We start from the raw sequence: 27,365 nt of genomic DNA on the forward strand, positions 1-27,365 counted from the left end.
TGAAATTGACCCACACTCGCTTTTGCCCATGTTAGTTCTTTCAGCGTTCTACTTTTGATCAGATAGGCAGAAGTTTCTCATTACCAAGTCTTTTCCAAGCTTCTGTGACTCTTGGGACCAACTTTAAGTTCCCCCAGCTATAGTAACAGTAGTTTAATTAGGCTTCTAGTTTAATTAGATGTGAAGACAGAGTTACTTCCATGAAGAAGGTTGTGTTTTGTGGCCTTTCTGTTTTTCCAGATGGAGCTGGAGTTTAGCCATATGACCACAGAAATGGACATTTGTGTTAATTCATGGTCTCTAAAAATGTATGGACCTCGGGCTTTAAAGTGGTAGGCAATAAATGTGTGGATGAGCCTTGCATCATCAGCTGTCAAGGTGGATGTATTTCAGAGAGGGTTGCACAAGCTGTCACCTACTTTCTAACATAATGAGTCCCTGCAAACCAATTTGGTTGTAAATGCCAGCCAATGACTCCCTCCTGCCCAGAGCTCCCCTACTGGGACAGTAAATGGCTATCAGTGCCACGTGGGACACTAGAACTCACTGTTCAACAGGTGAACAGGGTGGGAGTAATTCAGTTGATCTGGAAAAACTGTAGAGAAGAAACATCACGATAAATTCTACCACTTTAGAGACTGTTGCTGTTAATATTTGGAAGAACATCCTTCCAGATATGTTTTTAATCATAAATACACACACAATGTTACATGCCATTCTGTAGACCTGCTTTTTACTCAACATGTTATGAATATCTTTCAATGTCCGTAAATACCTGTAACATTTTTTTCAGTAGCACCTGCTGTATTGTTTTATTGCATAACGTAACTTTAACAAAGCTTCAATTCTTCATTTAGAATACACAGCTATAGTAATAGGGGGTTGTTATATGGATTAAATGATAATGTGTGTAAGATGTTTGGCACAGTAGATGGCCTGCAGGAAGTGCTTAATAGTTGTTAACTGCCATAAACATCCAGGTGTATAACGTCTTTTGTAAAGCTGTGTAATTATCTCCTGCTAATAAATTCCTGAGTGGGGTTGCTTAGGTTACACGATATGGACATTTTCAGTTCTGATTCATGTCACCAGATAGCAGAAAAGTTACCTGTGATTTATATACTCCCACCCACAGTGCACACAGGTGCTCTGGTCTCCACCCCTCCCTGGATATACTTTTGTCAAGTTTTCCAAAAAGTGTAAAATGGTATCACATTGTGTTTGTTTGATTTTCTTTTACTAGTGAGATTGAATAGCTTTTCAAATGTTATGGGTCATTTGTACGTCCTCTTGTGAATTGCTTATTTGTGTCCTTTGCCTATTTCCTTCTGAGGTCTTTCCCTTTTTGTTAATGATTTGAAAACTTTCTATATTAACCCTTTGTTATGTTGCAGATAATTTTTTCCAGTTTTTTTCAACTTTCTGTTTGTATTTTGCCATTAAAAAATTTTTTTTATAGTCAGAGTAATGCCTGTATTGTATTAAGTTTTCTGGGTTTTGTGTCATTTTTTGTAATGGTCCTCTCATTCTAAGATTATAAAGATAGTCACTCATACTTCTAGGATTTTTATGACTTAACTTTTTGTATTTAAATCTTTGCTCTATGTGGAATCCATATAGGAGTGAGGGGTAAGAAGGGAGTTAGGAATGCAGCTTTTAATTTTTTCCAAATAGCTGGATTTTCCAACACTTTTTTACCACTGATTTGAAATGCTAGCTTTATCATACCCTGAAAGAAACCTCATCCAGTCTTGGACTTTGTTTTGTTCCACTTATCTGTCTCAGATATTCCTGTGCCACTAACTGTGCTATGGGATTAATAAATCTCTCACTAGAAGTGGCAGGTTTCATGCTCATCTGCTCCTGATAGACTCAAGCTGACACTTTACATAGCTACCCTTCAGCTTCTTGGTTTCTGAGCTTCCTTCCATACGGTGTGATTAAGTCATCTGAATTACTGTACTTATTCTGTGGCCCCTCTGGATGCTGGTTTGGGAATACTAATCACACAAATAGCATATTTACGTGGCTTCCTTAATTCCAGCCTGCTTCTAGATCCTACATTTGGCTGACCGCTTAGCAGTATGTAGTGACCAGATTGTGTTCTCTTCATGCTAAGTAATCTGCCTCTTAGGCATACTACATTGGAGCAACACAACTATTGTTTACCACAAATAAAATAGGCTTCATCTCTCCCCCACCTTCTCCATTTCAGTTGTCATGTATACAGCTAACATCTAACATGTTTTTTGTAACAGTGCTTGAGGTAGACACTCTACCTTCTGTTGGCTGGATTCCTCAACTCGTAAATGTTTTGATATGTTTAGTATTTTAATATTGTAGGGTATTCATTGGAAATATTATATTGGGGGGGGTTGAGGTTTTCCCTTCCTAAAGGGCTTATTCTGCCTTTCAGTTCTTTCTATCCACAAAGCTTTGTCCTCTGCTCTTATTTCTTTTATTCATCTTACTTTGCCTTGATTAGAACAATTGAACCATGACTTACTTGTTGATTATGTTCAGCTGTATATACCGCTGGAAACCTTCCTTGTTTGGGTAAGTGATCATGTGGCCTCATCTCAGCTTTCCTTGGCTATTTGAAGCAGAAGTGCTTTTCTTTTCACACACATTGCCTTTTCTCTAATTTTATTTTCCTTCTGTTCCCACCTTTAACTGTGTTTAACCTGACCTTGAAATTCTTATTTAACAAGTGCTTAATAGAATCTACTTTATACTCAGCACTTTACTGTTTGGTGAAATTAATATATTTTATTTACATTAACCTCTGAAATTTTTCAAAATACTTGCATAAATCTTCCTGTTTGCTCTGTCTGCTCTACTGCCTACCTTCTACTGCATCTTGCTATTGCTTATGTCTGCTCCCACCTCAGTAAGCCCTGCTTAAATCTCAGTATACAGACTTTCATTTCTTCATACTCAAATATTTGAATTTCTCTTTTGTATAGTCTACTCCTCTAAATACTTTAATGTGTTTAGGGAATCTTTACCAATTTTTAACTGTATGGAGTTGATGGCAAACAATTGCATAGAGACAAAACATGGTACTAAAAAATCAGTGGGTCAGTGATGAAATCAAAGAAGAAATTAAAAAACACCTTGAGACAAATGGCAATGAAAACACAACTACACAAAATCTATGGGATGCAGCAAAAGCAGTCCTAAGAGGGAAGTTCATAGCTTTACAGGCCTTCCTCAAAGAACAAGAAGAATCTCAAATAAGCAACCTAACCTACCATCTGAAAGAAGACAAACAGAACCTAAAGTCAGCAGAAGGAAAGAAATAATAAAGATCAGGGAAGAAATAAATAGAGATTAAAATATAGAAAAAAAATCAATAAAACCAAGAGCTGGTTTTTTTGAAAGAGTAAAATCAACAAACCTTTGGCCAAACTCACCAAGAGGAAAAGAGAGAGGACTTAAATAAACAAAGTAAGAAATGAAAGAGGAGAAATTACAACCAATACCATGGAAATGCAAAAAAAGTAAGAGAATAAATACTATGAAAAATTATATGCCAACAAATTGGACAACCTAGAAGAAATGGAGTTGATAGCAAGTACAGTGGGAAGGAGAAGGAGTGATAACACATGTGAACACCCAAAAACACATACTAATGTTTAACAGTGGTTGGCACTGTTTTGGTTGGCAGTAAGGGCATAGGAGGGGACCCTGTTCAGCCACTATTTACTGAAATGGTAGTAACCTTGGTAGAAGGAAGACTTACACACAGATCAATTTCGGTAGCAGGGGTTTGTGAATAGACTTTTATGGAGATGTTTGTGGAGCACTTAATATGTATAAGACCTTGTGCTAGGCCTGACAGGTAATACCAGGTCGTAGTGTCTGCCATTGAAGAATTCCTAGCATAATTTGAGAAAGTAGCCAAATATGTAGTTATAGTATAAGTGACATCTATAAGTGCTGTGAGAATAATGCCTAGGAAGAGATTCTTCAAGCTGTGATCATTAGAAACTAGAATGGTTGGTTTTATATGGGAAAATGGGATGTCAACTGATGTTCAGATCTTCTGCACAGTCCCTGTCTTATGACTGTAAAAAAGAAACATCCACCATATAATGCTGAGGAGCAATGTATAAGTTCAGAACAGAACCTTTCTTTTTCTAAAACCTGCATTTTTAAAAAGTATTTTCACTTGGTAAAGAATTCTATCTTTACAGTTTTCCCCCCAGTTCTTTAAAGATGTTGATATACTGGTTTGCATTGTTTCTGAGGAGAAGTCTACTATGATTTGTTGTTCACCTGTATATAATATTATCTTTTCTTCCAGATGCTTTTAACATTTTTATCTATCACCAGTTTCAAACAATTTGAACATGATGTGTCCTGATGTAGATTTCATTGTGTTTCTTGAGTTTGGGTCTGTGAGCTTCTTGGATCTCTGGGTTTATACTTTTCATTAAATTTGGGGAAATTTTGGCTACTATTTCTTCAGTTTTTTTCTATTCCCACCCCCCACATCTTCCAGAGACTCCAATTTTATATATATATAAAGTTGTTTGAAGTTCTGTAGTTCTGTTAATTTTTTCTTTTTTGTGTGTGTTTCTCTTTAGATAATTTCCATAGGTATGTCTTCCAGTTTATTAATCTTCTCTTCTGCAATGTCTAATTTCCTGTTAATCTTATCCAAAGTAGCTTTCGTCTCAGACATTACAATTCTTATCACTGGAACTCCAATGTGAGTCTTTGTATGTCTTCTCTATCTTTATTTAATGCTTATCTTTGCTCAGTCTATTCTCTAACTTCTTGAATGAACATATGGAGTACAGTTATAACTGTTTTACTGTCTTTAATCTTATGATCTGTGTTATTTCTGATTGATTGATTTTTCTCCTCATTATGTGTCCTGTTTTCTTCTTTGCATGCCTGGTTACTTTTGATTGAATGTTGGACATGGTGAATTTTATCTTCTTGAGTGCTGGATATTTTAATATTCCTATAAATATTCTTGAACTTTGTTCTGGGATGTATTTATGTTACCTGGCAATAGTTTGATCCTTTTTGATCTTGTTTTTAAGCTTTTTAGGCCAGACTAGAAGAGCATTTATTCTAGGACTAATTTTTCTTCTACTAAGGTAGAACTTTTCTAAGTATTCTCTCCATTTCCTTGTAAAATATGAAATATGTTGTTGGGAACAGGAATTGTTTCTGGTCCTATGTGAGGCCCAAATATTGTTTCCTTCAGTTCTGAAGGGGGATTCTCCCCTGGCCTCAGCCGGTTTCCTCACATTCATGTGCTGGTTAGTCCTCAGCTGAAGACTTGGCAGGATGGTTAGGGAGCCCCCATCTATAGATCTCACTGTTCTCTTTCTGTGCCACCCTCTCCTCTCTAGTGCACTACACTGTGAACTCCAGCCTCTTTGGCCTCCTCAGACTATCAGCTCGTCTCTTCAAGTGAGGGTAACCCCTGGGCTCTGCTTGGGTTCCCCTTCCCTGCACCGTGGCCTGAAAATTACCTCGAGATAATAAGCCAGGGCAGATGAAGGGCCTTCTTTGTTTCCTCTCTCTCATGGACCATTGTCCTTCATTGCCTAAAGTCCAATGTCTTGAAAACTGTTGTTTGATATAGTCTGTATTTTTTTATTTGTTTCAGTTGGGAAGGTAAATCTATCCGTGTTATTCCGTCTTGGCCAGAAGCAGATGTCCTCCCAGAATAGAGCTTTTACTCCTCATACTCATTTCTGTCATGGGGAAATTAAGTGGGTCTGGCTTTACCGTTTCCCTTCATTATCCTCCTTTTCAGAGCTTTGCAAGTACTTCTTATAGGAAATGAATTTAATATTTATTGAGTGTCTCCCATGTGCTATGCTATACATTAGTTGTAAAAATGAATAGGCTTGGTCTCTGCACCAGATGGGCTTCAGGTCTAGTAAGGGAGACAGACAAGGTTCTTGTTGCTCTAATTAAACGTAGAATATGTTTTTAAATATCTAAGGTGCTGCCACAATGGAGAGTGACATGTACATTTGTAAATTCTGTCTCCTAACTGTGACCAGTTTGTCCACCCTTTCCTGGACGTCTATAATCCTCCCGTTGAAGGGGGAGGATTGTATCTGTGGTCTTGGTTCCCCAACTATCCTGGATTTATCTTCTTCCCATATGACCTTTTCTTCCTACCTGAGCTTTGGTCTGTTGTTAGATCTGATTTCATTTTTCTCTTTTACTTTCACCAGTATAAGAACGTGAAAGACTGAAATATAAAAGAGTAGTTGCATTTTCTGTTGGTAGATGAGTATTTTCAATGAGTTCGTACATTTTCAAAAGTAAAATTTAATTAGTTGTTGGGAAGGGAAGAGGAGGGAGGGTGAAGGGTAGCAGAAGACCATAACTACAGTTAATACATCTCACCTACATTGTTCCAAAGGAATCCTTTGGGTGATGAGTGAGGTCACCTGTCCTTTGATTTGTTTGGATTAAGTTGAGGGTTGTTTATGTCATCCAGTAATACTCCTCTTTCTGTGACTGAGCAATAGGAAGATGTGAGTAATGCCAGTGTGCACTGACTAGGCCGGGTGCGTAGAGCATTGCCTGAAAAGTGAAAGCTTCAGGTCCCCATGGGCTTGAGCTCCGGTGGTGGAATTTTTTCTTTTATTCTGGTCAGCTGTTGTGACCAGAACCTTTCTTGGAAAGACAGCCTCTGTTTAGATAACCGTTAACTCATGTGATCTCTCTGGTGCCTGTGGTAGCTCTGGAGAGCCCTGCTTCTCCGCAGGGAGCTCATTGATGTGCTTTCAGACAGTGTATCCTCATTCAAGAGAACATGCCGTCTTGTTCTGTGTGGTATCTTATAAGACACACTGCTGTGTCAGTTTTTAAGCTTCTGGTTCCAGATGTCTCTAGCAGACCTACTTTTTCTCAGACGCTTGGCCAGTGTACATGTATGAATAGCCTTTCTGTCCTGCAGGGGCTGTGAGAAGCTCTGCCTGAGTGGGCGAGAGTTAAGCAGCATTTACTGAGCAGGCCCTCTGTGAGGCACCGATTGTGCTGTTTACCGGGACTGTGCAAGACATTGTGCCGACCTCAAAGGGGCTGACGGTCCGCAGAGGAAGTAATGGAGGTGAATTCAGCCGCCCACTTAGGAAGACCACAAAAGAAAATTAGAAGATAAGCAGAGCAGTCAGTGTTTTGAGTCCTGTTTCTTCAGGCTTCTCGGTTAGGATGGTGGCTTGAGTGACCAAGCGGCTGGCATCCCACCATTTATAGACATGTTCTATTTTAAGATCAAGTTTGTGGTTTGGGAAGGATGTATAATCATTTTCAACAAATGCTTATTGAGTGTGCAAGTATCATGGTAGGCACAGAGAAGACTGCAAATGTAAGGCTGTATCCTCAGCTCTGGGGAACTGCTCATACTAGAAAAGGCATGGCATATTTAAGATTTTAAAAATCTTAATAAGATATAAGTTTCATAAGAGAAAAGCATCAAGCATCAAAAAATCGTCAACATTAGCAGAAATATATACTAAACCATTGACCCTTCTGGGTGGTGGGGCGTGTGGCGGGGGAGGGAAAGGATCTTCACTTCTTATTATATACATTTCTGTCTGGTTGGAAATTTTTACCAAATGCCAGTATTGCCTTTTTGGTATTATTTCTTCATCAGTTAAAGAAGTGATATAGGGCAGAGGGTATAGCTCAGTGGTAGAACGCGTGCACGAGGGGCTGGGTTCAATCCCCAGTACTGCCATTAAAAAAAAAAGTGATAGAGACTAATAGATTATCCACATAATGTTAACCTTTAATATCTCTGTGTGATAGGATTACGAATGATTTACATTTTCCTTACCATACCTCTCTATTATCGTCTACATTTCCCCCAATGGATATATATTATTTTGCAAATAGGTAAGAAAGTATTTGAAAACCAAAACTCAAAAGCACCTACAATAATTATCATAACTGTATTTCAACATGCTTACCATATTTTGGATATAATATACCATCTTTCCCTTTTTTGTCTCCTCATTCTCACTGCAAGTCTATTAAGGTTGTTCTGTTACTATTATTTTTATTATTAAATAAAAAGGTGAGCAAAGCCAATTACTCTTGCTTCTGTCCTTTGTCATTCTGAGTGAGTTAGCCTAGAAGCAAAAGGAGTCTAGCTATTAGCTATTCAGCTATACTGTGAAGGCTGCCTAGAAAAAGTGGAATTATGCTGATTGGGTTACAATTATATCTGTCATTGTGGGCTGTGATCTCTTGTTTTAAAATATCCTAAGAATACTTTCTATGTCGTTATATTTAGTTCTGGTGGAGAAAGCAGTTAGATTATCCCATCTCCCCATCTGGTGCAGTGAAGAAAACTCATCTGTTTGGCTTGCTTTGTATGAGAGAGAATTAAAACTTCCAAGTTATTTGTAATTCAGGTTAAGTAGTTAAATCCTGTTTCTTCCAAATTTTGTTCCAGGAATTCCTATCCCCTTATAATTATAAACTTAATTACTTTGAAAGCAATAGTGTTCTGAATTATTTAAGGAAGTCAAAGATTGCAGAGGAGATGTCGTTTCTAAATGATCTTTTTTTTTTCCCCTTATAGCATGTGTTTGATGATCTCAGTGGCTCAGTATCCTTGTCCTGGGTTGGAGATACCACTGGGGTAAGTAATATTTTGAGTCTGTTAACTCAGCCTAGCAAGAAGGTGGTGCAGATTTGGGGAGTTTAAGTACTGAATGTTGCTATTTTGTGAAATTGTCTCCGACCTCAATCGTGGAAAATACATGTTTGCAGGGCAGACATTCTGAAAGCTGTGGTTGGTTTGGTTTTACTCTAGAACTGGGAGTAGCATGTGACCACTTTCTTCCATAATAGGAAGATAGGCACGTATTTAGTCCTTGGTGGCTACTTGGCATCAAGATGAACAAGAAGAAGAAAGAGGAAAGAGAGTGCTATGTGTGAGGAAGAAGGGAACCTTACAATACTTGGGAAAACCTCTATGTGGAAGTGGAAAACTGCATATTACACAGTGTGACATTTTCCCTCCAAACTATATTGGTCCTGTGTCCTTTCCCACAGTTAGTGTTAAAGGACTGTGGTGCTCAGGTCTCATCGTTGTTCAGCTCCATCTGTTGTCCCTTCCCCTACCACAAAGCAGATGCTACCTGGATCGGGGGAATGGAAGGAGAGTCAGTCTGCTCCTTCCTTCTCCCTCCCAGTCTGTAGCCCATCTCCCAGGAGGAGGGATGCTGAAGATTCACTGGCCTCAAGTCTTGGATCAGGGCTTGACTGTTACCTGGCTCTGATTATCCTGACTGAACAAGGGCAGGGGCCGCAACTCATACCTTCTAGTGTTCCAGTAGCGTGTGTATCATAGCATTGACGCACATGATGGCTATATTAGGAGCCGAAAGAAATGTAATTTTGGTGCTGAAGAGCAAGTTTATAAATATCTTATTTTAATTAATTTTAAACTCCTGGTAGGATTTCTTTAAGCATGTTTCATTTTCTTCTAGAATTTGAGTTGTTCCCTAATTTCCATGATTTATTCATTTATCTAAGATAGTTGGTGTCTCCAAAATGTCTTGTTATATGCCTGTTTTGAGTCTCTAGCCTCTTGTTCTAATCTATCAGAATCTTATCCTCCTGCATATTTTTTTCTAGAAAAGTACTTATTTAAAAAATTAATTTCATGAAGAACTAACAGCAGGGAGCAGAAGAAAAGGACAGATGTGACATAGTGACCACTTTTGGAGCACCCACTCTCTGCTAGCCTCTGTAAGCAGGAAGCGAGATGGTTCTTGCCTGGGAGTATCTCACAGTATCACAGTATCTCACAATAATGTGGATACAAAATAGTTAAATCCTTACTTTACTTTAATGTGGAGTTGTTGAGCTCCATCTCACTGCTTCAGGTGTAGGCAGTGGGACCATCTCAGCAAAAAGAGTTGAGATTTTGAATCATAGTAAGCCCCAATCACTTGGTCTTTCTTGGTTTTCAGATGTGTTACACTCTAGGCTACTACAAAGCAGGGCTATTGCCAGTCTTTCAGACGTTGATTTAATGCCATCACATGTTAGCATGTAATTGGACTATCTTTTTTATTGACCACATGCTTTTTGTCTCTCCAGATCATTCTAGTCTTGACTACCTTCCATGTACCACTGGTAATTATGACTTTTGGACAGTCCAAGCTGTATCGAAGGTGAGATTCGTAACATATGACTGGGACATTTGATCAAGTAACACATTGTGAATGGAAGTTCTCTACTTTTCTAGACATGATGGGGTCTAACAGTTGATTTAAAAGATCTTTAGTCATCTTAAATTTTCGTGAGACCTTCACACTCAGCACACTTTTTAGTATTTACCTAGAAACCTAAAAAAGTTAGAAAAAGGATCTAGTTCCAAGGAAATTAGGTTGACTTGACTGAGTAGCAGAACAGTAAAGGGAGATGAAGGAAGAATGTACAAGGATGTGTGTTTATTAATTTAAATGGATATTTATTTGTGGGGAGGTAGCATAGAGTTTAACCATCTTTCTGTTATGTGCACAAAGTGGTTTTTATACCCCTGAAGTAGCAATCCTTACTGGGCCTTCCAAGTGAATATTATTTATCTAACACTTTGGGCCCCAGATAGATTGTTTCTAGATCAGGAGGAAGTTCTCAGGTCAGACCTACCAAAGTGCCTGACAATAATGGTGATAATGTATGTTCTGGAACCATAGTCTATACTGTGACATTCACAGAGTTTTAGAGTTGTCTTCTCAAAGGTACAGCTTGGTTAAATCGAGGTGTTTTTTTTTTTTTTCCCTTACCCATAAGATTCATAACCAGCTAACTCTCAGAAGTTGCTGATTGTTTTCTCAGTCATTTGTGTCTATCCCATTTTTCCCCTAGGGACCTAAAGAAATATGACATCCCAGGAGATAACATAGAAACTACCGTCAGGGCCAAAGGATCTCCCAGGAGCCTTCATACTTTCTCAGGGTTCTTTATTTGACTTTTGGTCTTGGCCAAAGTGGGAATGAACCCTTGTTGAAGCTCTGATATGGATCAGCTCAACCTCCCTTCCCCAATAGGTGTGACCCTTGACTGCTGCTCCTGAGCCTGGAGCCAGTGCTCCCTTCCTTTCAACACAGTGACAATGGCTTAAAAATAGGGCAAGGAGTTGCCATCTTGGAATTGTTGTAAGCTCCATGAAGGTGAGGCTCTTGACTAACGTGGGGTTCTCCAGCATCTAGCCAGACGATTGACACATAGCAGGCAAGCAGTACATACTGATTGAATGAATGAATGCCTTAGCTTCTCTAGTAACTCTTAGATTAATAATATTTTTGTTTGTTTGATAAGGACTGACAAGGTATTACAGAATACTGTTCTAGAAGGCACCATAAATTATAGCTGATTCATAGGTGATATTAGAACAGTAGCTGAATCATTTCAGACAGATGAAAAGTATTCTGTTTTGGAAGAAAAAAATGCATAAAAAATTTTTGTAACTTTATTAACTCTTTCTAGTGTTTAAGAAACTTTGCTTTCATAAAATCTTTCTTTATGATACAGTTTTTCTTTCCAACTCACCTTTCATTAAAAAGGCAATACAACCATATTATAAAACATTTGGAGATTTAAAAAGAAAAAAAAAACTCACCGTAAAGACAAGTAATCTTATTTTATTTACAGTCTATTATTTTGATTTTCCACTCTAATGTTATGTCATATGGCTATCTAGCCTTGGGAAGCAACCATGGTACAGTGTAAAGTTGCCAGATTTTGTTGGCAGATAGGCCTGGGATTGAATCTCAGCATTGTCATTTGTAAGCAGAATGAACTTGGGCAAGTCATTTAACCTCCCTGAGTCTTTTTTTGTCATCTGTAAAAGAAAGCTAATGGCCACCCTGGAGCTGTTGTGAGTTATGTTTTGCAGTGCCTGCCATGGAGTAAGAACGTGGTGCTATTAGTTACTGCCTTGCCAACAGCCAGGGATGGCACATAGCCAGTGTGTGCTGGCATTGTGGTACCAGTTTCTAAAATGAATTGAAAGCCTTCCATACCAGTTGAAGAAAAGTGATTGCCTGCCCCTAGATGCCTCCATGACTTCTACTAATGCACACATCCCCCCAGTCCCTGCCAACATGCAAGTGTTACTGACATCCGGCATTATGAACTATAACTGTTCTGACTGGTTAGTGCTCATACCATAATACATTTCACATTCCCTCTGCTAGTAATCCATCATTTTTGTTAGACAGACCGAATGTACTTATTGGACACTTAAATTGTAGCTAACTTTTTCACTATTATTAATGCTGCTGTGATGAATATCACACATATGTGTTGTAGAAGATGCCAATTTCCAGTTTATCTTCTGGTAGCAAATAAAAACCTCCTCTCTGATCCTTGCTTGTTTTGAACACTGCTTACTAAACTCCTCCTTCTACTGGTTGAATTATCTTCTAAACCTGTTGCTTCAGCCACTTTCGCTTGCCTTCTGAATTCACTTTTTTAGTCTCTATATTGCTCTTTAATCATGTGTCTAGAACTGGACTAGACAGGTTCCTGAGTCACACCCATGGGGAGTGAAATGTGTTTGCACACATTTTTTCCCATCCTTGTGCTTACTTTGAAACGATCAAAAACAAAATGATATCACTATGTTACTATTTAAATACCTACCACCATCTGACTCAGCCATTTTCCATCCTATATTTGTATTGTCATGTGAGAAATCCCTCACATATACTTTACCAGAGAGTCATCCTACTTGTTTCTGGTATGGTATCATGTTACTAAGGTTCTTTTTCTTCATGTTGTACAGCAGGCTTGTTTATTTTTACCAAGGTCATTTTGAATATTAATTACTTCCTCCCTACTGTGAAGTGAAAACTCTCCCAGAGTTTATGTGGAAACTGTAAATATGCCTGTTGCCTCTCCAGCTGGGCTGGCCTGGCTTGATCTGAAGTGACTCATGTTGTTGGACACACCAGCCAAGAGGCACATGTTGCTTCAGAAATGGGAGAGGGAGGGGGCAGTTTGACTGCAGTGAGTCCTGAGTGTGCTGAGCTTGCCCAGCTGAGAAGTGAGAGAAAAGCCTGTCGAATTTGCTCTGAGGACTCTTCTATTTTTCATAGCTTCAACAACTATATTATTTGTTGGATTATCTTTCTCAGCTAAGTCTTGTGTGGTCAAAGTTTCGTCTGGGATTCAAATAAAAGGCAGCTAATCACATGCCATCTTCTGTGAGTAGTACCGCATGGAGGCTCACAAGAAGAGAAGGACATTGTCTCTGTTGCATGTGCGGACTTAGACAGCGAATACTTAGGTCATTAGGTTGTGACAATGGATTGTTGAAAGATTTTGGAAATAGTAAGTAAAGTCCCTAGGCATTAAGGATTGTGTAAAGTTGAGTAATACATTAATATTTTCAATTTAAAGGAGTGATGTTTGAATAGTATAAATTTTGATTCTCTGTTAAGGAATATTCATAATAATAGATTGTAAGTTACCTTTGCCACTCACTTGCAAATATGAAGTTAAAAAAGAAACTAGCCGTAGTTAAGATGAAGATTTGATTTTTGGAAACTAAAAGATGTTTTGCACCTTTTTGTTTTATGGTCCCTTGAGTCTAACTTTTTATTGTAAGTTTAACTTAGTGAAGTACATGTTAGCATTATTCTACAGCAGAATTCTGTACCAAATTATCATAAAACTTCTGGGCTACTTTATTTGTGATTTCTATTTCCTGTTGAGAGTTGTTCATATTTTGGAAATTAATAAGGGAATCTCTTTCACATTAAACTTTATTCCATAGTCAGTGTCAGCTTTTCAGGATGTTACTTGAGATTTTAAAAAAGGATAACTTTAAGATATACAACAGATATTAAAGCAAAGTTCAGTGAACCAGCTTCTCCAAGGTACCTCACATGACAGCCTTTTTAATGATATACTTGATTTATTTTTTACTGCAGTAGATTATTAACAATGACTGCATATTTTAGTTACAAGGTTAACATAAATTCCATTTACAAAATATATTTTCCTGCTTTTTATTTCTTAAAGAAAAGTCTATTGAAATATATGATGATGACATTTTACTACAACTTCACTTTTACAAACTTAGAGCATATAAAACTCATGAAACTAAGTGGTTTTTGTCACTTAAGAAATATTTCCATGAAAATACTTATTCTTAGAGTTGTCAATCTGAGCAAAGGACGGACCCCAGATCATGATCATATTCCATCTGATAAAAAAGTTTTGTGATTTTATTTATAATATTTTGTTTCTTTATTTTCCCATTTATATTTTCAAAATTTCTACAGAACAGCCTTTTCCAATAAGGATAAAACACAATGAAATAATTAAAATAAAAACACATGAAGTAGCAACAGACAGTTGGGGTAAGAAAAGAGACCGAAGTAATGAGAGTTCAGTTGAACTTGAATTCAAGTTCTGCCAATTTTACCTGGCAGTGATTTCAGGTCTGTGATTCCTTTGGCACATTTTAATAAGCTACATTCTCCCTGTTGATCATTTAACTGGAAATCTCAGTACAGTCAATTCTCATTATTCATAGTAGTTATGTTCTACAGAGTCTCCAGGAATACTGAATTAGGGAACACTGAACCATTGCTCCTAAGGGAAGTACAGAATTAGATTCCTGCAAACCTCTGGTCACAATGGTCATTTTTATCAGTTGATCAGTACATACCCTGTTGTATGTGTATTTCTGCTTAAAGATACCTTATATATATTGTTATATATATATTATTGACTCATTAACACTGAGCTCAAAACTAAACTCATGCCAGAAAGAAGCTTATCCAACTCACATATTTTCTCCAGAAACACTAAACAGCATTTCAACACTATTCTTGGGGTAATTTTAAACAGTAAAACGCCAACGAAAGGCACAAAAGTGCAAAATGCATTGTACTAAGTAGACCATGAGGAAGATGCTCAGGTGTCATATAAGAGCTGAAACAAGAAGGCAGCGTCCCCTTGTTGGACCTCAGTGGGGAACTTGTTCCCCAGGGGGACTCAGATTTTTTTGCTACTCTGTGCATATCTGCAAATGACTATGAAAGTGCTCTGAGCATTGATTTGGGGGTTACAAGTCTTAGTGAGTAGGCAGATTCGCAAATACAGGATCTGTGAATAATGAGGATCGACTGTGTAATCTTTTCCAATTGGTGAAAATTACAAAACTATAATTTTTTAAAGAGTTTTTTGATATTCTTGTGATTTTATGGTGCAATTTTTAGTGATTTAATCACGGCAAAAATGAACTAAAGGAATAGAGAAATGGTTATGCTGAAAGCCAACAAACAAGGATATCAGTGCTTGTTTGATTGTTAAGGAAAGCAAAATGGAAGGTTCTCTGAGCTATTGTAGGACTCTTTTACTGTTACTTTTTATTGAATGTCTGCACGTCAAATGCCTGGTGTTCCAAGTTCCTCTATATTGTAACTGAAAAGTGCTCCAAAACAAGGATGTAATTCCTGGCTATGGACATTTGGGTTGAGCATTAGTCAACATGTGAGTCTCCTGGAAAAACACCCTTCTGAGTCCATCTTACTAGGAATTTTGATGCTATATCTTACCAGAAATCCATGTGATGGGGGGTTACTTCTCTTTTTTTCTGTTTATTTAAATAATGTCTAGATTTTTCTTGTTCTTTGGGAATATTAGGCTCTATTCCAAAAATATTTATATCCTAGCACTATTTTTTTATTATAAACGTACATATTCTTATCCATGTTTATACCACAGGTACATGCAGAAGTGGTCATTTATTTTTGGTAACCAGAAAGAGCAGATGTTAGGGTTGATGTATTGAATTGTTATTAAAAAGACTTATTTCTAAAGCAGATAGTTTCACAGGGTTTTGTTAACTTACCATTTGACTGCTGTTCAAATTAATAGTAATTATCATATGGAATTTGAAAAGTGATTTATTTTTAAGGTGTTCCGTTGATTTCCTCTTCATGATGTGTGATGTATGCTGACAGAAAAGGCTACTTTAAAATTACGTGTTCTGTTAAAATATATCCCTGGGCCCAACGTGGCCTCGACAGAAGCCTGCTTATATCCCAGCAGGTTGGTACTAGTCCACTGTGCTCCACTTATTTCACTGGCTAGAGCACCAGAGTGTTGTAGCAGACAATTTTTTGTTTTGCTCCTGTTGCTTTCTTTTTCTGAAGGGCAGGCATGTATTTGTTGTGCCAAGTTCTTTAAAAGGAAGCCGACTTGCCAACAGGTTTGTGGCGGTTCCCTGGGATGTCAGAGGAGGGGAGATTTGTAAGCTGGTGATAATCAAGCCCCTGCAAAACCCTTTAGGCAGTTGACTGAGCTGTGGATGACATGTACACTGTAGAGCTAGGACTTGTTTACGCGTATCTCTTGGCCTGCTGTCAAGAAGATAAGAACTCTTCTCGTACTCCAAAGCCTGAGAAAGGGTGATGCAGGAATCTGTTGGGTGGCACCTAATCCTCCTTTTATTAATCTAGGGGTTTTCTGTGTGTGTGTGTGTTTGTGTGTGTTTGTGTGTGTGTGTGTGTGTGTGTGTGTATGTTTTCTACGAGATGGGAAGACAACTTAAAGTCACATGTAGTTTGCTTTAGCATACTGTCAAGGACTTATCCAGACACTCAAAGATACTTCCCTTCTGTCTCTCCAACTTCCTCTAGCTGATCTGTACTGCTAGGCCACAAGCCCTGGCAAGAAAGGGAAAGATCACGGGTTGCCAGGGAAAAACTCCTCACAAATAATTAAAAGTTGTCTCAAGTTTGAGGCTGAGAGTTAAGAGAATTGGACTGTAGTTTCAATTTTGCCCTTAATTAACTGGTTGACTTTTGATGAAGTGCTTCCCCTTGAACCTCCTCATCTGTGAAATGAGGGAGTTAGACAAGATGTTCTCTTCAGTCCCTTGCATCTCTCGTGTCCTGTGGTTCTCTGATTCTTTGTTTGTTGAGGCTGCTACCAAAATTGTACCATCTTTTAAGTCATATATTCTACCGGTGAAGACCACTGCACATTGCATTCATCAGTGGGCAATTAACTTTCAATACACAGTGGTCATCACTCATGGAACGTTGAAATTTAATGAATATTAAGATTTAGTGTTATATGTCTTGTTCTTATAGAACTGTGCACAGTATTAAACTTGTCAGAATTAGTAGACAGCTACTGACCTTTTTTGCTTTTATTTTTGAAATCTAAACACAGAATTTAATACCTCTCAAAAATATTGTTGGAGTGAACATTTGGGAAAAGCTTTAACAACCCAAGAGATGAGATTAAGTTTATTTTCCCTTGTTGTGTACTTCGTGAATTAAGAGACTCCTGGGGATGGTAACTTCTGGGGTGGTGGGGGGACTTCAGGATCCTGCTATGTAGCTTATGGCTTTATCATGAATACTGTGCGTTGATAGATTAGTTAGGAGGCCTTTGGCTACATTTAGCGGAGATCCCCATTCAAACTAGCTTAAATAATAAGGGAATTAATGGTTCATAACTAACTGCAGAAGAAGGATGGGTTTCAGGGTCGATTCAATCCAGTGTCATAGGCTCTGCTTCCCTGGAACCCCAGAACTGCCTCGGCAGTTCTCTGCGTTTATGTTGGCTTCATCTTCACGTTGTGCTGTCATTGTGTCAGATGCCTGTAGCATTTTTTCGTTCTGTATTCACGTACTGCAACATGAGGTTTTTTCAACCTTGGCACTGTTGACATTTCAGGCCAGATGATTCTTTGTTGTTGGGGACTATCAGGTGGGTTGTTGGGTGTTTAGCAGCACCCTTGGCCTCTACGTACTAGATGCCAGTAGCACCCTGAGCTGTGATAATCAGAAATGTCTCCAGATATTACCAAATGTTTGCTTGGTGGGGTGGGGGAATGGGGCAAAAATACCCTGCTTAAGACCCACTGGTCTAAAGGAAGACTGACCATTTCTTTAGGTGGCTGTCTAAAATGTGTTTCCTAATAGACCCCAGTTTCCCCCTTTTGTCTTACTGGCTCAGCCTGGGTCACTTCTCCATCCCTGATGCCATCACCCATAAGGGTTGGAATTTCCTTCTACTGATCAGGCCCATCACCGGGGCTAGGGGTGTGGAATCAGCTCCCCTGAGGCTGTGACCTTTTGTGGAGGGTGAGTGCCTCAGTAAAGCTGGTGAGAGAGTGATGGAAGCTGGTAGGAACCCAACAGTGTCCATGATTGCTGTGTTCTAAATTTGTCTTTTGTTTGTTTGTTTTCCCTTCCTCTCAGTGAGGACTATGGAAAGAACTTTAAGGATATTACAAATCTCATCAATAACACCTTCATTCGGACTGAATTTGGCATGGCAATTGGTCCTGAGAACTCTGGGAAGGTGAGACTCATTCATACATACACAAAGCCAGGCTTGCCACCATATGCAGGGCTGTCAGATGTTGATATTGAAATGGTCCAGTGATACACGGCAGTGTATTTAGTTTACTATTACTGTATTTTAAAATTAAACGTAATTTAATACTGATACAGAAGAATGGAATTTAGCACACAGGTTCTTTTCTCAGTCCCTGTCCAAGAGGCACCAGAGCTCTTCATAATTATATGGTGGTGGTTTAGCATTACAGGGTATACATCTTAAGACAACATTTCAGTCTTTTGGGAAGCTGGCTTTATCTCAAATTGACCAGGCTTAAGTTTATAGATATGAGGCACTAGCTCAACTCAGGATAATGTATTTTGATTAAGACTAATACTTGAGGAGTACAGTTTACCAACTAATCTGTTTTTATAACTCTTCTTACTTTTGAAACTAAAATTTTCTTGAAAAATGTCTGGTGAAAATGGTGTGAGAACTTCGTGTACTTTTATAGTATTATACCCTGATTTTGAACTTTCTTCTTCCGAACCAGGTGATTTTAACAGCAGAGGTGTCTGGAGGAAGTCATGGAGGCAGAATCTTCAGATCATCAGATTTTGCAAAGAACTTTATTCAGACCAATCTCCCTTTTCATCCTCTGACTCAGATGATGTACAGCCCTCAGAATTCTGATTACCTTTTAGCCCTCAGCACTGAAGTAAGTCCAGCTGAGGAACTTGTCTTGCCTTTTGCATTTTTATAGTCTCAAACTGTATTGTCCTAAGAGGACCCTGTAGGTAATGCCTTTATGTTGGACTGTTTTCTGGTGATTTCTTATGGCATGAAGTAATGTTTTTTGTTTTTTCTTTTGGTTTTTTTGCATTTTCTCCCCTATTTGGTAAAGGGCACGATTTTCATGTGCTTTCTGTTCCAGATAAGTATGATGTCTAGTTGTCATTACAGTTTTTTTTAAGTGAATAGATATGTGCTGTTAGAGTAATGAACTAGAAAACAGTTTACTGTAATCATCCTTGTGCTGCAAGGGACAAGCGTAAATTGTCAGACCCTGATGTTGTCAGTGTTCCTTTCCTGTGGCCAAACCACATCTTTATAATTTTTTTGTTTTTAGGTCCTTAGTATGTAAAACCTGTTGATTTGTCTTTGACACTCATGTATTAAATATCCAGGGTCTTGAAGCCCTGGATATTTCCCCAGAAATATTCCTATATTCTCCCCAGAAACCAGTGTCCCTCTCTGCCCCTCCCACTTCTCTTCTGAAAGTTCCCTGAGGAGCAGCTCAGCTTTTTCCTTTCCTGAAGGACCAGTCTCCTTTATCATGGATGTTAGGGGCCCAGGGTGGCTGAGTTGCTAGGCTGTGATACTCATAATTATGCTTTATGTTTCTGTGGCTCTCTCTCATCTTATTTCTCAGAGTGTGGTCTACTGACCAGCCACATCAGATAGAAACCCCTGGGAGGCTGGTTTAAGATGCACGTTCCTTGGCCCTGATCCAGATAGAGTACGTCGGTGGCTTGGTTGCAAGATGTCTAATGTTTTTAACAAGCTCCCCAGCAGAATCTGCACGCTAAAATTTGAGAGCCATTGTTGTAATGACCATTCTGGGGATGGAAGTAGGATTATCAAATGTAGACAAGTTGGGCTGAACAAACAGATGACATAGGGAGGGTGAAGGACACTTGGAAGAGAAGTGTGAGTTCTGGGCCTTCTGCGGGCAGATCTTTGGATTGAGGAAAGGCTGGAGGGCTCAGCGAAGGTCAGAGTTAAGCTTAGCTACAGGAGGCCAGAGGAAGGAAACTAGCCTGCTGGGTAGGCGTCAGATCTTAAATCAACAATTCCTGGAAACTGGCCTGTAGCAGCTTGAGCTGAAGGCCCTTCAAGAGAACAAAGAGACCCCCGTAGGAATGGACAGAACCATCCATCTGCCTTTGACCACCCCTTTGCCATTACCAGGTATCTTAAGCTTATTAAAACAGGCTATCCTCAGGAAGAGGCAGGCACAATCTGTTTCACACCTGAAATTTCTTCCGATTAAGGGTAGGTTTGAAGTACAGATAATCATCTTGGAGAAGATGGACCATTTTGTACTAAAGTGCAAATAAGTGATACCAGACCCTTTTCGTGTTTCTAAGTGAAATTGGGTAAATTAGGAATGCTAGGAGGTGACGTTACCAGAGGAGGAAGATGGTGGGTGAGAACTGGGGAGCACTGAAGATAAATTCTGCCTAGATCAGCACCAGTTTAATTTCAGCTATACCACTGAACCTGAGCCCACTAGGCTCATGTGGCCAATGTAACTAAAATTATCAATCTTTATCTTATAAAGTCTCTGCTGTGTTTGAAAGTATTGACCAGTCCTCCTTTGGGGAACTCCACTTGCTTGGCTTCTGGGACATTATTCCCTTTGGTTCTCTCCTATCCTCTAACTATTGCTTCTTAGTCTCTTTCTTAAACTCCTTTCAAGCTACCCTTAAATTGCTCTGACTGATTTTACTCTGAGCAATCTCTTCCCCTTTTACCATTTTAGTACCACTATGATGTATAAGATTCTCGAATCTCAAATCTCCTGGCCTCCTAGGGCTGCAGATTCCTATCTTGTTGCTTCCTTTGTATCTCTAGCTAGATGTCCCACAGGTCCCTCAAACTCAGTCTAAAACTGACTCCCTCCCTGCCCTTCTCTCAGGCATGCTGTTCTTCCCGTCGTCCTTATATGGACTAAAGATTCCACAGTGCTTCTTACTACTCAGCCAGAATCCCAGAGTGTTCACCTTACACACACACACACACACACACACTCACACACTCACACACTCTCTCTCTCTCTCTCTCCGTCTCTCTCTCTCCATCCTGCCCTACAGGAAAAGTCATCCAGTTCTACTGAATCTAGCTTCTAAATTCTTCCTGAGCCTACTCCTCACAGCTGTGGTTTCAGGCCTCACTAACTCCTAGTGAGCTAATGTAGCAGTTATTCACTGTTTTTCCTGCTCCTAGTTTGGACCCTCTGAAATCCATCTGCCATTGTCATCCAAGTATTCCTCTTAGAAAACTAAAACTGCCTGTCATTCAGCTACTTAGTGCACCTCCTCCTTTAAGGACCTCGTATAAAATAAAGACCAGGTTCCTCAGCACAGCATAGAAGGAGGGCTCTCCATGAGCGGGCCCCACCTCTGTCCCCAGTTTGGCTTCTCCTCTCCTCACCGTGGAATCTGTGCTTCATCTGTGTCTGAAGGCAAAGCTCCCTGCACATACTGGGATGTTTCACTACCTCTCTGCCTCTGCTGATACCAGTCTGTCTTTGTGCAGGGACATCTCATCTCCCCATTTGCCTTCTTTTGGCTACGCTGCTCATCATTTGACTCAGTTCAGCTGTCTTCTTCACATCTCTGATGCAATGTCCCTCCTTTCCTTACTCTTACCCCAGAGACCGTGTTGCCATAATACTTACCACATGTATCAAAGCTTCTAATCTGCATCCCTTGTTAAACTGTGAGCTCCTTAAGAGCAGGGAATGTGTCTTATTCATCTTTGTATCCCCAATGCAACGTCTGGTACAGTGCCTGGCACATAGTAGGCACTTCATAAGCACTTGTTGTTCTGAATTTCCAAGACCCTGAAGGGGCCCCCGTAAACCGTGTGTGTGTCTGTGGAGCTCAGGCTTGGATGGAACTTCAGTGTGTGTTTTTACTGTCCTGAATGATTAGATATGAATTATTAAAGGTCATACAAGCAGCTGCACAGGATAAAGCTGGAATTTTGATAAGTCATTTATAATCTTTCAGAATGGCCTGTGGGTGTCCAAGAATTTTGGGGGAAAATGGGAAGAAATCCACAAAGCAGTATGTTTGGCCAAATGGTGAGTAACAGAAGATTCCATCTGTGCAGAGCCCTAAACCTTTCCTGATGGTGCTGCCAAAAGTCACATGAATAAATATTGAGCACTTACTATGTGCCAAGTACTCTTCAGGATGTGGTAAGGGATACGAGAGAGGGGTATGACACAGACCTTGACCTGGAGGAGCTTCTAATTCCACTGGGAAAGAAGACTTAGTCTCGCCAAGTGTTAGTATATAAAGTATAAAATAAGGCGCATTACTGAGTAGCTGCTGCCTAGAGAAGGTTTATTCTATGTAAATGATGACATCAATTGCAATAAAATACAGCTTTGATCTGGGGACTTATGTACTCATCTAGAGAGCCATTTCAGTTACGTGGAACGTTGTGAGGAATCACGAAAAAGCTCACAGAGCTTCCAGGCTGCCAGAGTCATACGTCTGTGCCCCAAAGCTCATTCATCCCCCGCCGCCCCTGTGCCTGCTTAAAGATGATAGCGTGCAGGAGGCTCTTACCTGGGAGTCAGGTCCCCTTTGTTCTAGCCTGGGTCCACTGCTAGTCAGCGGCTCAACCTCTCTGGGCTTTGGTTTTTCCTTTCTGTGAAAGGAGGTTTGTTTAGGGGATGGTTATTTGAGGGATGGTTGAGCACAGATTGAATTAAGGGCCTTTATACCCCCAAAATTCTGACTAGGCTCAGACCCTTGTTTAGAGCCTCCATCTTCTTTCTCTGACTAATTTCAGCAAATTTGTCTGTGTGGTTTCCCAGAGGATAGCAGGTTGCTGCCAGAGGTGGAGCATGTGAGTGCGAACAACAAGCACGGGCCACCCTGAGAGTCTGCTGCCTGGGAGCCGCGGGGAGGCAGAAGAAGTCTAAGAGCAGGCAGGGGCAGAGCGCAGCAGGACCAGAGTGTCCAGTGCGGTATCAGGAGGGCTCACGCGCCTCTGTAACTTCTAGTGGGAACCCTGTGTTTCACTTTCACATGGTTGTTGTTCACGAGGATGGACCATAATCCCAAGGAGGAGTTTAATATTTAATGTCCTCTACTTGGGGAGATAGCAAAATGTGTAATATAGACATTGCCAAAAACGTCTACTAAAATTAACTGAAATATTAAAAAATGGTGCTTAAGTAAAGTGTCCTTTTTTAGAAAATGCTGGTTAAATGAGATTTTCATAGCACCACTAGGATACGCATGCTGCATCTGCTTTTGTTTTTGTATTTTAGTTAATTGTATTTGTATCCTAGATGGCCTATCAGGAAGGAATTTTTAAAGTCACTAAGTTAACCAGTTATTTAATTCCTGATGCACCTAAAATATGTAGGATATGTTTAAGTAAGACTATAATAAATTTGATCATTGAAACTCATCTTTACGTATATATATCAAATCACCACAATATGCACTTTTAATATCTTATAATTTTGTCAATTATACCTCAATAAAGCTAAAAGAAACAAACAAAACTCATCTTTAAAACGAAAAAGTTTTTTTAAATCATATTTTGTATCCTATACAAGATTTTTTACTTTTGTAACTTGTTTCTTTGAATAGTTAGATATAAGACAGCTGGGCTGCTGGTAACTGTTTACTCACTTTTTAGATCTTTGGTTTCTAGAAATTTACAACCTAAAGTTCTGAAAGAACATACTCAAGACCCAGCACCCATTTTTTTATTGAAGTATAGTTGAATTACAATATTATATTAGTTTCAGGTGTACAACATAGTGATTCAAAAATTTTATAGATGGTACTCCATTTGTGCTTATAAAATATTGCCTGCGTTCTCTGTAATGCACAATATATCATTGTAGCTTATTTATTTTATACATAGTAGTTTGTGCCTCTTACTCTCCTACCCCTATCTTGCCCCTCCCCCTTTTCCTGTCCCCACTCGAAGTAACCACTAGTTTGTTCTCTCTGACACCCAGCACCTTTTGCTGTGGTAATCATTAAGTATTATCAGGATCTGAATCCAGTTCCCTGCAGACTCCCTTTCCAAGTTAGAATTTAAATAATTCAACCTCTGACCTAGTTGTCTATTTGAGATGAAAGATCTAAATTATTTAGTGCATGCAAAGTTCTAAGGGAAAACAGTAGGTTCCCTAGGTTCTAAGGGAAAACAATAAAGTATTAAACTTAGTACCTGCCCTGAAGAACTCCATAGTGTAGCAGGAGAGATAAGGCACACACTCTGCAATTAAAATAGCCAAACAGGAGACAAAGGAGCGCCAAGTGGCTGACACAGAGCAGCACAGGGCTCCGGAGAAGGGTTTCTCAGCTTCAGCACTGGCGGCGCTCGGACTGGACGGCCCCTCGTTGTGAGGCCGTCCTGTGCATAGCGTGACGTTTAACTCCCTCAGTTGTGGCAACCAAACACGTCCCTTGGGGAGCAAAACCGCCCCAATTGAGAACCAGTGCTCTAGAAGTTTGCAGCAAAGAAGGCTCCCAGTTAGAGTGATAGGGAAAGCTTCATGGAAGAGCTAGATTTTAATCTGGAGCCTGAAGATTGTGAACATAAAATTTAGTTACACGAGAGAAAAGCGTTTTAAGAAGGAAACAGTGTGACCAGATGCAGGTTTCGAGAGTGTAAGTTGCCTAGTTTGACTGGCTGGAAGAGCTCACATAAAGAAGAAGGGGACTGTGGGAAATGCCCGGGCCAGGCTGTGGGGAACCTCTATGTAAGGCTGTGGAAGAATCAGGTGTGCAGCATCCAAGAAGGCTGCTTGAGCTGGTACCAGGGATGCTGGCACCCAGCGATGAAGCTTATTAGACGTGCTTGGAGCTAAGTGACTAAGGCTGACACAGTCTATTAGCAGTCTTGAACCGTGTCTTTTCCCTGTCTTTGCCTCATTGTAGGGGATCAGGAAACACCATCTTCTTTACCACCTATGTGAATGGCTCCTGCAGTAAGTATATTTTAGTCCCAGCAAAGAGTGTCCTGGTAGAATATTCTGGGTTGTAAGAGGCAGAAGCTTTAAAGTTCCTTCCATTATCCTATAATTTTAATGCTAAAGACAGCTATTAATGATTTTTTGGGGGGGGGGGGTCAAAAAGCTAGATTTATTGGGGTTTTTTTTTTCAGGTTTCAGTTTTATTAGGTAGAATTGTCACAGTTTGACTGCACATATACAATATATTGCACGTAAATACATATGTACAATTTACTGCACATTTTTTAAAATTTGCATATACGTACTATTCATTATTTCTAAGAATGTTTAGAGCTTTAGTTTTTAAACTTACATAATTATCAAAGGAACAAAGCCAACCACAAAATAAGAATTAATTTAAAAAGATACATATACCCCGCTATCAACTAGCTGTTAATGATTTTTAAAATCTTGGAAGTTACGTTACTGTGCCGAGATCCAATTAAAAATGCAGGCTATACACAGAGACAGTATACTTAATTTTAGTAATGTATTTATGTAAAGTAAATATTGGGCTACAAACAAGAAACAAATTGAAATGCATAGTGATTTCTGCCCAAGAACATGGATTGTGTTTGTGTTGGCCATTGGTTTTCCAGTCAGTGGTACAGTTTCAAAGCAGAAAGCATAATCTTTCACTTATTCATTCAACAGATTCATTTCATATATTCATTTGTTTGCACACCTGCAGTGGTCTGCTAAACACTATTGTAAGGATGGAGAGAACAAGGCACCCAAGGCCTCCTTTCATGGAGGTTAAATTCAAATAAGGATGTTGGATGAACAGCGGGAAAACCAAAACTCAAACAAGACAACTTAAAATAGAATAATTTCAAACTGTGTCATGAAGAAAGTAAAGCAGGATGCTGTGGTTGTTGGTGTTTTTATGCAACACTGTATTGGAATTAAGTAAACTGTCTTTCTGTCCAGTATTAAACCTCACATGTATAAAGATAAAACCCAAATGTGAATTTCCTATGTCTAACACTATGATTTTTATTGTCACTTGATTAACATGCATAGGATTAAAAATCCTTTTGCTGTAAAATTAAGAGGAATTCTAAAACAGTTGTTTTGAACTAGAGGCTCACTAGTAAGTGAAATTTTAATTAACATTTTGTCTTGTTTAAGAAGCTGACCTTGGGGCACTGGAATTACGGAGAACTTCAGACTTGGGGAAAAGCTTTAAGACCATTGGGGTGAAAATCTACTCATTTGGTCTCGGGGGACGGTTCCTTTTTGCCTCTGTGATGGCTGATAAGGTGGGTATTTGCCTCTTCTCTTCCAGTTCTGATATTTCTGTAAAATATGCCTCAGATAGCTTTTATTATTTGTACTGATGGAGTTTCTTACCCTTTCACAATATTTAATCAGTGTAAGACTTGGAAGTGATTCTTTTTATAGAGGCCAATTGACTCTTCTGGGCAACTCTGTACTTTGGCCTGTGTCACCATGTGAATTCTGGTATCTGTTTTGAGATATGTAAATCCAGTGTTTGGGCTTTACTCAGACATGGCTGTCTGAAAAAAGGCAATCCACTTGCTCATTTTCCAATAATAATAATGGAAATATGTAGCACTAAGTGAGTACCTACTATATACCAAGTAGTATTCTAGGTTCCTGGCATACAGCAACTAACGAAACATAAATGTCCTGCTTGCAGAGGTTCCATTCAAGTAGGGAGATAGATACTAAATTAATAAATATGATATAATATCAGGTAATGATTAAAGCTCTGAAGAAGTCGAAAGCAGAGTAAATCCATAGGAAGTGGCAGGGGTGGGAGCAGTCCTGTTGAATTCGGATCGGATGGTTCAGATGGGCTCTCTGAGACCTGACTGCAATGAGGGCAGAGCTCTGTGGACGGGAGGCTGGGGAAGCAGGGAGTGCCCAGGCCCTCGGGCTGCAGCCTGCTTGCAGTACTGAAGACGAGTGAGAAGGGCCATCCAGAGACAGGGAGCCAGTGGCCAGATCACACAGGGCCTTTATAGGCCCCATTTAAGACCTTGCCTTTCATCCTTCACGTGCTGAGAAGCTGGGTTGCGAGGAGGGGAATGGCATGATTCGCCTTCTCTTTTGGCAGAATAGGTGTGTGTGGAGTAGCCTGATGGGGCAGGAATGGAAGCAGCAAGAGCAGTAGTGAGAGAGATGGTAGTTGGACCAGGCCGTTAACAGTAGATGAAGGGAGAAGTGGAAAGATTGTGGATGTATTTTTAAATGTATGGCCAATAGGATTTGCTGATGGGTAAGATATGGATTG

At 39.5% G+C, this 27,365-nt stretch overlaps 1 protein-coding gene across 4 annotated transcripts in view; it reads left to right on the top strand.

Moving 5' to 3' along the window:
* Positions 1-27,365, top strand: part of SORT1 (sortilin 1) — a 55,989-nt gene that overhangs the window by 11,525 nt on the left and 17,099 nt on the right. For 2 of the 4 annotated variants that reach the window (XM_015244169.3, XM_006197398.4), the window contains exons 2-8: positions 8,576-8,635; positions 10,105-10,178; positions 18,243-18,345; positions 18,878-19,042; positions 22,122-22,195; positions 25,032-25,081; positions 26,237-26,367. In XM_015244169.3, the coding sequence (XP_015099655.2) occupies positions 8,576-8,635; positions 10,105-10,178; positions 18,243-18,345; positions 18,878-19,042; positions 22,122-22,195; positions 25,032-25,081; positions 26,237-26,367 (657 nt within the window). The remainder of the gene's footprint in view (positions 1-8,575; positions 8,636-10,104; positions 10,179-18,242; positions 18,346-18,877; positions 19,043-22,121; positions 22,196-25,031; positions 25,082-26,236; positions 26,368-27,365) is intronic. The other 2 variants (XM_015244164.3, XM_072968062.1) reach the window with 1 other exon arrangement.

The sequence above is a fragment of the Vicugna pacos genome, chromosome 9 (assembly GCF_048564905.1).
Source record: "Vicugna pacos chromosome 9, VicPac4, whole genome shotgun sequence".
Lineage (NCBI taxonomy): Eukaryota > Metazoa > Chordata > Mammalia > Artiodactyla > Camelidae > Vicugna > Vicugna pacos.